Here is a 13,362-nt window from a genome sequence, read left to right on the forward strand (position 1 = left end):
TCCATCCCATCCCACCCCACTCCTTCCCTCCTATTCCATCCCACCCCATCCCACCCCTTCCCTCCCATTCCTTCCCACTCCTTCCCACCCCACCCCATGGATCCCATCCCACCCACCTCTTCCCTCCCACCCCATCCCATCCCATGGATCCCATCCCACCCCATGGATCCCATCCCACCCCACCTCTTCCCTCCCATCCCATCCCATGGATCCCAGGGGTGCCACCCCACCCCTCAGAGCCTCAGCAGGCACTCGCAGCTCAGTGCAAAGTCTCAGTAAACATTTATTCGAAGCTTTGCCACAATACCTTAAGTTGATTTGTGAAACTGGTCTACAAATACTGAACTACGGAGTACATGGTTTGGATGGTCCGATAAAGGAATAAATAAAGGCATGTAAAGCTCTGTAAAAAATAAGTCTGGTACAGTCGTAACTACTTAACAGTATTACCAGCAGGATCTCGTATGTGTCTAGGATCAGAAGCGAACGCACGGCATCTCTTCAGACCAGATCATTTTTACATGAACAATTGTACAAACTTAAACACTGCCATCGTGAAACCTGATGTACGAAACAGGATGTGAAATCACCACCATCAGTGCCAACAACACGTGCTACCACAGCAAAGAGAACTTCTGAATAAAAGGAAAAATCGGTTTGTACATGTGCCGTCATCACAGGTCGATGGAATTATCCAAAAAGTTTAAAATACATGCGGATACAATAAAACCTTTTATTTTCCAACCCAGACAAAGAGAACTCATGGTCACTTAACGCCATTAGCTGCCAAATACGGATCGGTACGTGAGGCAAACCACACTTAAACACTTCTACACCACCGAAGAGCTAAGGTTGATACTGGTCTATTTTCCACAGCGACGACGCAACGAGCCTTGAGAAGCAAACCACGAAGTGAAGGACGCGCTAGAAGTACAGCACTGAGCTACACCAGCTTTGTACACTGCACTCTGACACCCAAAACCACTGGGAAAGCGTCACATTCCACGGGACACGGGTATCTACAGCTGCGTGCGTCCAGAGGAGCCACCCTGCCCGAGCAGGAGACAGCACTGCAAAGCTGCGTCCAGAGCAGGCAGTGAAAACCTTCAGGAATGGCAAAAGCACTGCAGGATTGCAAAGCTGGCTCCAGAGCAGGCAGTGAAAACCTTCAGGAATGGCAAAAGCACTGCAGGACTGCAAAGCTGGCTCCAGAGCAGGCAGTGAAAACCTTCAGGAATGGGAAAAGCACTGCAGGATTGCAAAGCTGCGTCCAGAGCAGGCAGCTGGAAACCCTCGAGAGCAGGAAGAGAGAGCACTGCAGGACTGCAAAGCTGGGTCCAGAGCAGGCAGTGAAAACCTTCAGGAATGGGAAAAGCACTGCAGGATTGCAAAGCTGGCTCCAGAGCAGGCAGTGAAAACCTTCAGGAATGGCAAAAGCACTGCAGGATTGCAAAGCTGGCTCCAGAGCAGACAGGTGAAAACCTTCAGGAATGGGAAAAGCACTGCAGGATTGCAAAGCTGGGTCCAGAGCAGGCAGGTGAAAACCTTCAGGAATGGGAAGAAACCTGCAGGATTGCAAAGCTGAGTCCCAGAGCAGGCAGCTGAAAACCCTCGAGAGCAGGAAGAACCCTGCAGGATTGCAAAGCTGGGTCCAGAGCAGGCAGGTGAAAACCCCTGGAACCCCGGTGAGCTCCCGACCCCGGCAGCCAGAGCCCCTCCTCGGCGCTCGTGCCAGCTGCTCACACGGGGATGGCTTCTCCAGTGGCCACAGGACGGTGCAGGAGCAGGATCTGTCCTGCAGGAGCAGCCAGGTGGGACTGTCCCTGTGTCACCTGTGCCCCGGCAGCAGCTCCCAGCAGGGCACTGCAGGCGTGGCTGTGGCAGAGCTCCATGAAGTCACAGCAAAAAGCAGGAGCTACCAGGGGTGTCCCGTGCCATCCCTGCCCTGGGCAGGTGCCACTGCTGAGGGCTGCTCCAGGGCCACCCCTGCAGGTGTCACTGCTGAAGGCTGCTCCAGGGCCACCCCTGCAGGTGTCACCTGCCGAGGGCTGCTCCAATGTCACCCCTGCAGGTGCCACTGCTGAGGGCTGCTCCAGTGCCACCCTGGAGGTGCCACTGCTGAGGGCTGCTCCAGGGCCACCCCTGCAGGTGCCACTGCTGAGGGCTGCTCCAGGGCCACCCCTGCAGGTGCCACTGCTGAGGGCTGCTCCAGGGCCACCCCTGCAGGTGCCACTGCTGAGGGCTGCTCCAGGGCCACCCCTGCAGGTGCCACTGCCAAGGGCTGCTCCAGTGCCACCCCTGCAGGTGCCACTGCTGAGGGCTGCTCCAGTGCCACCCTGGAGGTGCCACTGCCACGGGCTGCTCCAGGGCCACCCCTGCAGGTGTCACCTGCCAGGCTCAGTTCACCCACAGGTGACAGAGAGCCCTGCCTGTCTCTGAGATGCTCTGTGGACACAAAAGCAGGGCAGCCACTGGCACGGGTTTCTAAAAAACAGCAGAAAAGCCCATGGATAAATCAGATGGCCCAGTATGGAAAATACTTGTAAAAGGTATTTACAAAAGTTGAAAGAGATTAAATACAATACCACATTCATGTCCCCAAAAGCGCTTTCACTACAGTGCATGTTTAAAAATACAGAGCATTTTAAAGTATATATTTATATATTTATATATATATATTTTGAAGATTAGATTGTGCTTTTAAAAAATCATTACTTCTGAATTTGACTAACGTGAAAACTGAGTGCTGGGAAAAATACTGATTAAAAATACCCAATTTTATATATACTGCTTTTCACATAACATTTTGCTATACATGGGATGCAAGTAAATATAAAAATACCATTTTTCAAGCAGCAGGGTGATCGAAATAAAGAGTATTAATACAGGAGGGCTGATTTTACAAAAGTAAGATAAATGATTAGAGTGAGACAGGGAGAAACTATAATCCAAATTAACTTTCATATAATACTTTCAAAGAAATCTTTATCATAGACAACTCTTAATATAGAAATGTTCAGTATTTTTAACTGTAACGTTAAATACGGATTACACAAAATACAATCTATGCAAACTGACCCATGCAATGGAGCCACTGACACGAGCAAGGTTTGCAAACTTTGGTCCTCAGGTCTCACATTTGGCAAAACACATCAAGACCTGACAAGCTTTACCGGTCAATTCCTAATTTCCAGGTTGGAGTTTTAGCCCAGTCCTCTGTGCACAACAGTAGGGAGAACTGAGCCTGCAGGGAAGACTCTGTAACACTATGGAAAATGAGCTGAAAAAAGGAATTTACTGTCGTTTTCAGCTTGACAAAACGGACTGTTTGTTGGCATAGTCCCTCTCTGATCACAGGAACGATTTTAAGCTGTGATAACCAGTTACTTAACAACTCTAAACCATGTACTTGTTAATAAATGGGGTGCAGGGGGATTTACAGGTGACATAAAAAATGGAAATGCATTCCAACCGCGCCAAGTGCATATGAACTTCAACCGTGTTGAACCGAAGTGATCACCAGGAGTCAAGGCCATTAACATGGATTTCAAAAGAACCCCCGTGGAAATGCCACACGCAGACCCAAAGAGGTTTAGGCAAGTAGCACACACATTTCAAGAAGAACATTAAACTTCAGCATAAAGAGAAAAATAAAACTCGCCCCACAGTTACATTCAGTTAAGCATCACACCCAGGAGCTTTGCCCAGTGGGAGAACAAGCTGTGCTCAGCTGCCCCAGCCTGTCCCACTGGAGCTGGCACTGGAGGCACACCTGGGGAACCTCCTCCTCCTCCTCCTGGTTCCCTTGCTTTGTAGCCAGGCCCCATCCCAGACCAATTTTTGTTGCGTTTTTGATGCAGTAGTTTGTTTGGACCCTATGGAATATGGAATGCTCCATCCTACCCCTGCTGGTATCAGAACTGTGCTCATCACCAGGGGTAGGTGCTTCCCCTCCCTCCTCACATCTGTGTCCTTGGATGCTGCTGTTTCCAGGTGAAACCACATTCCAGGCTTCCTTCCCTGAGGTTCCCTTTGTTTCAGTAAACCAGCACAGCCAGTGATGCCCTACCAAGCTCGTTAGTTCTAAGAAACACGGAAATCCTGCAAAAGAAAACTGCTCCAAAGCTCCACTGCTTTGAAAGAGAACCGTTCCCTACACCCTCCTCTTAAAGGTGACTCCTCTCCCCAAAAGCTAATGAGGACATAGACTTCAAGCAAAAAGCTCCTAGAAAACTATTGTAATTTTAGAAAAAAATCCAGATCTTCCTGAAGAATTTATTGCCGCTGATTGGTCCTGAGAAAGCTTTAAGCAACAATACATTTGCACGAGTTTTAACTGCTGCCTTTTCTGAGAAGGTTCGTGGGTCCTGAGATTAAAAACCATGCTTTACTCTATGCACTTAAGCTTGGAAAATGCTTCACTGTGCAGATCGAATATGAATTACGATTTGTGACGCTACATCTTCCTTCTGTGCCAATTTACTAAAGCAGATTTCCTTCCCGACACTAACAAATTAAAGTTCTGGGGATGAAATGCAATGACAGAACGCCACGCGTGTGCTTCCTCACACTGGACTGGCATTTAAGGACTTCAGATCTTCCTTCTCCCTCATTCCCCACCTCCTGTTAAAAGCTACGGTGAGAATTTTTTGGCCTGGATACCAGAAAATTCCTCATCTGATACTCTATGAAAGGCAACTTCAAGGCAATGAAATAAGCCAACAAAAACACAAAAACATTCACAACTCTGAATAAAAATATGGACCCACAGCAGTTACTTCTCAATGGAAGTGCTTGGTAGCTTGAGATTTTTTTTTTTTCTTTTTAACTGTTAAAGTGTCAAATTTGCATATGTTTAACTCAATTTCAATATCTGAAAGACTACTCAATTTGCTTTTATAAAAACTTTACAAAAGATGTTTTTAAATGCTTGTAAAAGTAAGCGTTTATCTACTGAGAAAATTCTAGTACTGGATAAAACTCTGAATATACAGCTGAATTTTGTAAATGTTTTTTCTTTCTCCTAGAAGTCTAACAGCTGAGTGTTTAACCTAGATAAATTAGTCTTAGACACGATGAAAAGTTATAACTTTGCACACTTTTTACCATGTGATGTTTTGTTGCTTTGTAACTTCGGATGAGACAGTGCTTAGGATTTTTCCAGAGCTGGTGTACAGTGGTCAGCGGGGGCTGGCTCATTGCTCAGAGCCCCTGTCCAGGTTCTCAATCACCCTGGAAAGGCGGATGTTCAGCAGTCTGATCTGACTATCCAGGTGATCCATCTTCTCCTCCAGGCTGCTGTTGCTGTTCCTCCTCCAGTAAAACCCAACCGGCCCCGTCATGAAGTAGACGGCCACGACGAAGCAGAGGGGCAGCACGGCGTGCTCGGGGTCGCCCTCGTACTTCTGCAGGATGTACACGCAGGACAGGGTGAACAGGGCCACCCTGGCGATCCAGAAGAAGCGGCCAAACAGCATGTGCAGGAGATAGAAGAAGAATCCAAGGAACAGAGATAAAAACCAATAGGCCAGCAAAATGGCACCGATCAGCAGGAGGGCGCGGGTCGGGTTGTTGGCAATCGCCGCCGGGCTGAAATAATGAGTCAGGTTGGAGGCTGGAAAACAAAGGGAAATGTACAGGATGTTAATGAACGTGGGCTGAGGGAGCACGGGGCAAAAACACAGGCACAGCTCCCCAGAGCCCCACAGCAGTGGGGCAGAAACACAGGCACAGCTCCCCAGAGCCCCACAGCAGTGGGGCAAAAACACAGGCACAGCTCCCCAGAGCCCCACAGCAGTGGGGCAAAAACACAGGCACAGCTCCCCAGAGCCCCACAGCAGTGGGGCAAAAACACAGGCACAGCTCCCCAGAGCCCCACAGCAGTGGGGCAAAAACATGAGCAGAGCTCCAAAGGGTCAAACCCAAACAGCAGTGGGGCAAAAACACAGGCACAGCTCCCCAAAGCCCCACAGCAGTGGGGCAAAAACATGAGCACAGCTCCCCAAAGCCCCACAGCAGTGGGGCAAAACCACTGAGTACAGCTCCAAAGGGTCAAACCCAAATAGCAGTGGGGCAAAAACACAGGCACAGCTCCCCAAAGCCCCACAGCAGTGGGGCAAAAACACAGGCACAGCTCCCCAGAGCCCCACAGCAGTGGGGCAAAAACACAGGCACAGCTCCCCAGAGCCCCACAGCAGTGGGGCAAAAACATGAGCAGAGCTCCAAAGGGTCAAACCCAAACAGCAGTGGGGCAAAAACACAGGCACAGCTCCACAGAGCCCCACAGCAGTGGGGCAAAAACATGAGCACAGCTCCCCAAAGCCCCACAGCAGTGGGGCAAAACCACTGAGTACAGCTCCAAAGGGTCAAACCCAAATAGCAGTGGGGCAAAAACACAGGCACAGCTCCCCAAAGCCCCACAGCAGTGGGGCAAAAACACAGGCACAGCTCCAAAGGGTTAAATCCCCACAGCAGTGGGGCAAAAACACAGGCACAGCTCCCCAAAGCCACAAGCAGTGGGGCAAAAACATGAGCACAGCTCCAAAGGGTCAAACCCCCACAGCAGTGGGGTCACATCATGGCTGTGTTTTGTGAAGTAAAGGGTAAAGCTGGTTCACCTATTTCTGGATGAACCTTCTTCAAATCACTGGCTCAGCTCCAAGGATTCAACTGAATTCGTTCCAGGAAAGGTGCTAAAGGCTCTTTAAAGACAAACCTCTGTGGAGCCTGAGGTCAAAACTCATACTGGGGCTACAGATTCTGCTTTGTAAAAGTGACACTCTAAAGGCTCTCAACTGCATCTTTCCTTTCTCTAGTCCTCATTGATTCCCCTGCACCGTTCCTGGCTGTGTGAATCCATTTAATGATGACACCAAGGAACCAACTGTGCCTGGTAACTCATTCCACACACATCCTGTAGATACACATACAGAAATGGAATGGTGGGGTTCAGTCTTCTTGTTTGAAGATACTAACAGGAAAATCAAAGCCATGTGAAACAGAGACACACACCACGGATGGATGTTTAAGCAGCATGATAAAATGTAACTGTTTTCCCATTTGCTTGTAAACACTGATACAGGCTGAGACAGTTCAAGGGTGAGCAGGCATCACACTTACCATCAATTCCAAGAACATCTAACAAATCAGTCCATATTCTCCAGAATGTGTCCATTAAAACATCCACCCCATTGACAAACCTCTCTGTCAACCTTGAGAAAAACTGAGAAATAAAATTGAAAATTAAAAAAATCCTCAATTCCTAAAGTATCGCTTTGAGACTTATTCGTCAGGAGTAGAATTATAATTCATTAAGCAAGAATTGCAGATTATTTTGTAGTCCCCACGGGAAAAACTGTAAATCTGACATATTTTTTAACTCTGTGAATCACGAATTTATGCACTGCAATTATCGTTATTGTAGGTATTTTGGCATGTAAATGTATATGTTGGCAGGATTTTAAAATGCACTTTATTGCCTTTACTATCGTTTTGAAGATAAGAGAAAACACTATTGCCAACAACTGGCAAAGCAAACCAAAGAATTCCTTTTACCAAGCTACTAAGAGATGTCCCCAGCATCACACGCCAATGTCTCAGGTGTACTCAGAGGTCAATCCAAAGGAATTTCTTACAGCCTGAGGAAAGCAGGCACGGAGGAACGCACTCGCCCGCTCTCCCGCGAGTTCCGCCGGCCCCACGAGCACAGGATGCTCTGCTGCTGCAGCCAGACCGGATTCCAGCCCGAGGGCTCCTCGCCCACCGCCAGCCAGCGGCCCCGGCCGCTCCCCCACCTCGCACCACCTTTATTTAAGCGTTTAGCTGCTATTTCCCCCAGTTTTGCCCAGCCTGGCCTCCCGTTTTTCTCCCCACAGCAGCGCTCCGGCCGTTCCGCCGCCGCGCACCGGGGCGAGGCCACGGCCGGACGGCACCGAGCACCGAGCCGGCCCGAGGGGACGCGGGGCTGCGGCCCCAGAGCCGCCCGTTCACCGCCGGAGCAGCGAGGCGGGGGAGAAGAAGCGAAGGAGCCGGAAAGGAGGAGGGGGGCTCGCAGCGCCTCACCTTCTGCAGGGCCCGCACGTTGTCCTCGCCGAAGAGGCCGCTGACGCCCTGGTAGAGGCCGCTGGCGGCGCGGCGGAGGCTGTTCTGGCGGTCGGCGCCGCGGCTCCGAGCGGCCCGAGCGCCGGGCCCCGCCGCGCCGAGCAGCAGCAGCAGCAGCAGCAGCAGCGGCCCCCGGAGCTGCACCCGCCGCGCCGCCGCCATGGCCGCCCCGCCGCGCCCGCCGCAGCGCCGCCCGCCGGCCGCGCTCCGCAACTGCGCCCGCACGGGCGGGGCTGCCGCGGGGCGAGGAAATCGCGGGGAAAGAGGCGGGGACGGGAAAGGGCCTGAGGGGAGCGCCCGGGAGCGGCACGGCGGGAGGAAATCACGGGGAAAGCGGCGGGAATGGGAAAGGGCCTGAGGGGAGCGCCCGGGAGCGGCACGGCGGGAGGAAATCACGGGGAAAGCGGCGGGAATGGGAAAGGGCCTGAGGGGAGCGCCCGGGAGCGGCACGGCGGGAGGAAATCACGGGGAAAGCGGCGGGAATGGGAAAGGGCCTGAGGGGAGCGCCCGGGAGCGGCACGGCGGGTCCTGATCCGCCACAGACACGCGGCCCGAGCGCTGTGCCTGGTGCGCAGGCTTAGCTTTTATGTTTTACAGATGCTGTGCCCCTTTAGGGTGTAGTTGTCTGGTGCTTTAGGGTGTAGGTCTGTGGTGCTTTAGGGTGTAGTTGTCTGGTGCTTTGAGGTGTAGGTCTGTGGTGCTTTAGGGTGAAGCTCCCGGGAGCGGCACGGCGGGTGCTGCCCCCTGCTCCGCCACAGACACGCGGCCCGAGCGCTGTGCCTGGTGCCGCAGGTTTAGCTTTTACGTTTTACAGATGCTGTGCCCCTTTAGGGTGTAGGTCTGGGCTTCATATTAGTAAGGTCTCTTCACAGAATAGGTAGACAAAGCAATTCCATCTCTAGCTGGGAACCAAGGATAAATGATCCAAATCTCAGGCCCAAGAGCATAAACAAGAGTGGAATGAAAAGAGAAGAACAAGCAGCATGGGACTTCATAAGCTAAAACTATAACTGGACAAGTAACTCCAATATGCAAATGGAGCAGAACTTACAAAACTGTGAGACCCCCCAACCAGTCATCCTTTTTGGTGACCATTTTTGGGTGTAGCCCTGGCTGGGCTCTAGTGCTGCCCAAGGTGGATCCATGGAGGCCTTCTAATAAATCCCTGCTTTATTCTTTTAACTCCGTCTGGCCTCTGTTCTAGGTCAGCCTCCACAGGGCATGGTGCCCAGCTTGGGGCTGCTGAGTGCAGGAGAGATAAGGAGCTGCTGGACAGGGTTCAGCAGAGGCCACAAAGATGATTTGGGGTTTGGAGCATCTCCTATGAGGAGAGACGGTGGGAGCTGATTTTATACTCCATGTTCTTGGTGTTCAAACCGTGTGGCTCAGCCTAGGACTGCTAGCTGAGCAGACGTTTAGAATATAGACATCTCTGCTATGGCCCTTTTCCCAGTTTTAGTCTGGCCAAAGCACTTATTTTCACATTTAGCAGAACGGCCTAGACATTTCAGCATTGTTTTCTATTTGGCCCTGGAAGGCTTGGGCCCGCATCCAGGAAGGTACTTAGGATTCGATTTCAGCAGGATACAGATGCTTTATATATTTATAAGTTTTGCTTTCATTTAAGATTTGCTGATCTGCTGATATCCATGTACAGTCTGAAGCCTCGTGCTCTTCCAGAACAGGTTGGTAGCTGATGATATTTTGGAGGTTCTTAGGATGTTCCTGTCAATTCCACGATGTGCTTATACTCTGAGCACATGCTAAATGTCAGCTTCTGGGGCATTTCTTGCACGTTACGTGATACAAAAAAACCTTGATGATAATTAGCTGTCATGAGTGCTGCTTTCTGTGCCTGGAATATTTCTTAGCTTTGCCTCCAGTTGGCATGGCCTTCCCTTGTGCTGTTTGTGGTTCAATGGGTCTTGTGTGTGCAAATTTGGGAACTTTCTGTTTCTCGGTGTGAATTTCTGTGGAGGAGTCCCCTGAAAATCCCTTCTCCAAAGTGCCTGTTGTGTCTTCCCCTCTGCTCTCCACAGGGTTCCAGAGACCTGTGGTAGTGGCTGTCCTTTGCACGAGGTCAGGACAATTTGGGAAACTTTCCTGGTATTTCATTGATATTTTGGCCTGTCTCAATGAGTCCATTTCAGGTGAGTTTATCTCTCCAAATGCCCAGCTCTTATGAAATTATGTGGTATTTCACCCTCCTCGTTTAAATAAATGAAACAGTGTCTGCTCAAAGAATACATTGCATCACGGCATGAAACACAGATCTCAGCCACACTCAGCTTCTTGGTGAGGAGAGCTGGGAGCTTTCTGGAAAGGTCCTCTGGTGAGGGTCTCACTGTACAGAGGAAGCATGAACTAGAAATAGAGATTTAACGACAATTTGAGCAGTGTTTAGAAAAAAAATGGGGGCTTCTAGGTGTCTGAGTTTTAGCAGACTGCAGGGTTCTCTCTTTTAAAATCATCATTATGCTTAAAAAAGTGGCACGACCTTAAAGAAAGCCAGCTGATGTTACAGTTCTTAACCTCACTGACCCTTATATTTCTGTCTTTGCTTCATCTCACAGCCTCAAGCTGTCATAGCTGATCTCTTTATGGCCATTTGTCATTTTAGGCCTTTTTTCCTTAATGGTCTCCCCATGAGGTTTTTCTTGCAATGTGTCAACATTTCTTATTTTTCTTTTCCCTTTTCCTTTTCCCTTTTCCCTTTTCCTTTTCCCTTTTCCTTTTCCTTTTCCCTTTTCCTTTTTCATTTTCCTTTTTCCTTTTCCTTTTCCTTTTCCTTTTCCTTTTCCTTTTCCTTTTCCTTTTCCTTTTCCTTTTCCTTTTCCTTTTCCTTTTCCTTTATCCTTTTTCCTTTTATTTCTTTTTCCCTTTCTCCAAACACCTTTGATTTTGATTCTGGTTTCTTGTACTCCATGGACATCAAATGAGCCAGGAATTTCTTTTTCTTATCCAGACTCATTAACCAGCTGGCTGATGCTCTGAATATAGGATTTTTTTTTTTTTTAATTTCCAAAATCTTTAGATATCTTAATCCAGTTGTTGGTTCAAGGGATCATGGTCAGGCCTTGGCGTATTGCAGAGATTGCCCTGAGGTATTATTACAAAACTTTTATCTCATAGATCCTGGCATTTCATCGATTTAGTCTTGCAGGTGACTCCAGGTTACCTCAGAGCCCTCAGCAGGGTAGTGCCATCAGCAGTATTGCTGCTCTTCAGCTCTGAAGCATCTTTAGAACAGCCCCTAATCTCATCTGAGGCAGAAAACATGATTTCATCTCTACCCTGTTATTACTATTAGCAGGCATAAGGCCAGGCTTAAAAAGATTTGGGAATGGGCAATTCCGGTTAATCTTATTCAGGCTATTTTCCTCCCCCTAATCTAGTCTCCAAACTAATTGCAATAGTCACTGCAGTCCTGTTAATGCCCCTTTTCTCACTAAAGGTTTGCTTAATTTTCCTTCCTTTACTTCTGATTTTTCCAAAGTCACTTTTGAAAGAGGGAAAAACTGGTTTGGATAAGGGAAAACTGGAGTGAAGGCAGGGAACATGGATCCATAAGCCCCTCTTAAGGAGGGATACACAGTAAAACTGCTGCTAATAAGTGAGAAAGTGCTATCAGGCTTTCCCAAAACCCCAGTTTTATCAGCAAATCCGTCATTTCCCTTCCTCCCTGAGCTGTAACCAGGTCAGTCCTTTCTAAATTACACCTTTTTCAGCTCAGCAAGAGGGTTTTTGGGTCCCTTCTCTGGTGATTTAGCTGCTCATTTTCTTTTTAGGAGTTCAGGTTGCTTTGGGTGGGAGAAAGCTGCAGTTTTGCTGCTGCTTTTAGGAGGAAACACTTGGCAGAAATGGTGTTTGAGACATTAGAGTGGGCTGCTCGGCAGGGTGCGGGAATGACGGCCCTGGAGGTGTTTCAGGAAAGGTTGCATGAGGCGCTCACTGCCGCGGTCTGGTTGATGACAGGGTGCTGTTGAGTCATCGGTTGGAATCGATGACCTCCGGCGTCTTTGCCAGCCGAATCGATTCAGAGGCTGCGCTTTTTTATCCAAAAAGGGCAATTTCGGCACCGCCTCGGCGCTGAGGGGAGCCGCGGAGGGACCCCCGCCCCTCACGCCCCTCACGCCGAGCGGAATGAGAGCGCCCCTCTGATTGGGCACACCTCCTCCTGATCCGGCCGCTCATTGGTCGGCAGGGAGTGGGCCTTAAGAAATCTCTGCGCTGATTGGTCCTTGCTGGCGTCGGCTCTTCCCCCGTCGGGCCAGCCGCGAGGAGAGCGCGCTCTGGGCTGATGTGGGGCCAGGCGCGCCGCAGCCAATCAGACGCGGCGGCGTCTGGGCCGCCGTGCGCCGCGCGGGATCCGTCCGCAGCGCGGGCCCGCCCGTCCCTGAGCCCTGAGGGGCGCGGCGGCGGCGGGCGGGGCGCGCGGCCACGGCCTGGCTGTGGGGGAACGCTGCTGCCAGCGTCGGGGCCAGCCTGCCGCCCAACTCCGCCTTGTCATCCAAAGCAGAGCCCTCAGGGCCGCGTCAGAGCTGTCCTTAAACACCGTGATTCCCCCACCTCCCTGGGATTACATTCCAGTCTCTAAATACTCCTTCTGGGAAGAAATTCTTAATGTCCGACCTAAACCTCTCTGCATGGCTGTGGGGGAACGCTGCTGCCAGCATCGGGGCCAGCCTGCCACCCAACTCCGCCTTGTCATCCAAACCAGAGCCCTCAGGGCCGCGTCAGACTTGTCCTTAAACACCGTGATTCCCCCACCTCCCTGGGATTACATTCCAGTCTCTAAATACTCTTTCTGGGAAGAAATTCTTAATGTCCAACCTAAACCTCTCTGCTGGCGCAGCTTAAGGCTCTGTGCTATCACTTGTTCCCTGGGAGCAGAGCCCGACCCCCCTGGCTGTCCCCTCCTGGCAGGAGCTGTGCAGAGCCACAAGGTCCCCCCTGAGCCTCCTTTTCTCCAGGCTGAGCCCCTTCCCAGCTCCTTCAGCCTCTCCTGGGGCTCCAGCCCCTTCCCAGCTCCCTCAGCCTCTCCTGGGGCTCCAGCCCCTTCCCAGCTCCCTCAGCCTCTCCTGGGGCTCCGGCCCCTTCCCAGCTCCCTCAGCCTCTCCTGGCGCTCCAGACCCTTCCCAGCTCCGTTCCCTTCCCTGGACACGCTCTTGATGTCCTCGCTGACCGGAGAGCCCCAGCCCTGGGCGCAGGCCTCGTGGCGTGGCCTCCCCGGAGCACAGGGGTCAGCAGGCAGCCCCACCC

The 13,362-nt window shown here is 50.9% G+C and overlaps 1 protein-coding gene across 4 annotated transcripts; it reads right to left on the bottom strand.

The window, feature by feature from the left end:
* Window positions 1-259: 259 nt before the first annotated feature.
* Window positions 260-8,299, bottom strand: LOC119707521 (BRI3 binding protein). 4 transcript variants are annotated; one of them, XR_005258778.1, is made up of 4 exons: window positions 8,062-8,299; window positions 7,120-7,222; window positions 1,546-5,614; window positions 260-1,357 (listed from the first exon to the last, which is right to left on the bottom strand). XR_005258778.1 is itself a non-coding variant. In XM_038152635.1 (3 exons), the coding sequence occupies exons 1-3, from the start codon at window positions 8,260-8,262 to the stop codon at window positions 5,196-5,198; spliced, it is 723 nt and encodes a 240-aa protein (XP_038008563.1). In that variant the 5' UTR covers window positions 8,263-8,299; the 3' UTR covers window positions 260-5,195. The 4 variants fall into 4 exon arrangements, 1 of the variants encoding a protein (XP_038008563.1); XR_005258777.1 differs by having other exon boundaries at window positions 260-1,419; XR_005258779.1 differs by having other exon boundaries at window positions 260-1,104; window positions 1,229-5,614.
* Between the last annotated feature and the right edge of the window lie 5,063 nt (window positions 8,300-13,362).

This window comes from Motacilla alba, chromosome 15 (genome assembly GCF_015832195.1).
Source record: "Motacilla alba alba isolate MOTALB_02 chromosome 15, Motacilla_alba_V1.0_pri, whole genome shotgun sequence".
Taxonomy (NCBI): domain Eukaryota; kingdom Metazoa; phylum Chordata; class Aves; order Passeriformes; family Motacillidae; genus Motacilla; species Motacilla alba.

Coding starts and splice junctions, on each gene's coding strand:
- LOC119707521 (XM_038152635.1), bottom strand. CDS start 8,262: ATGGCGGCGGCGCGGCGGGTGCAGCTCCGGGGGCCGCTGCTGCTGCTG. Junction 7,223..8,061: donor ACGTGCGGGCCCTGCAGAAG/GTGAGGCGCTGC, acceptor TTTATTTCTCAG/TTTTTCTCAAGGTTGACAGA. Junction 5,615..7,119: donor AGATGTTCTTGGAATTGATG/GTAAGTGTGATG, acceptor TTTGTTTTCCAG/CCTCCAACCTGACTCATTAT.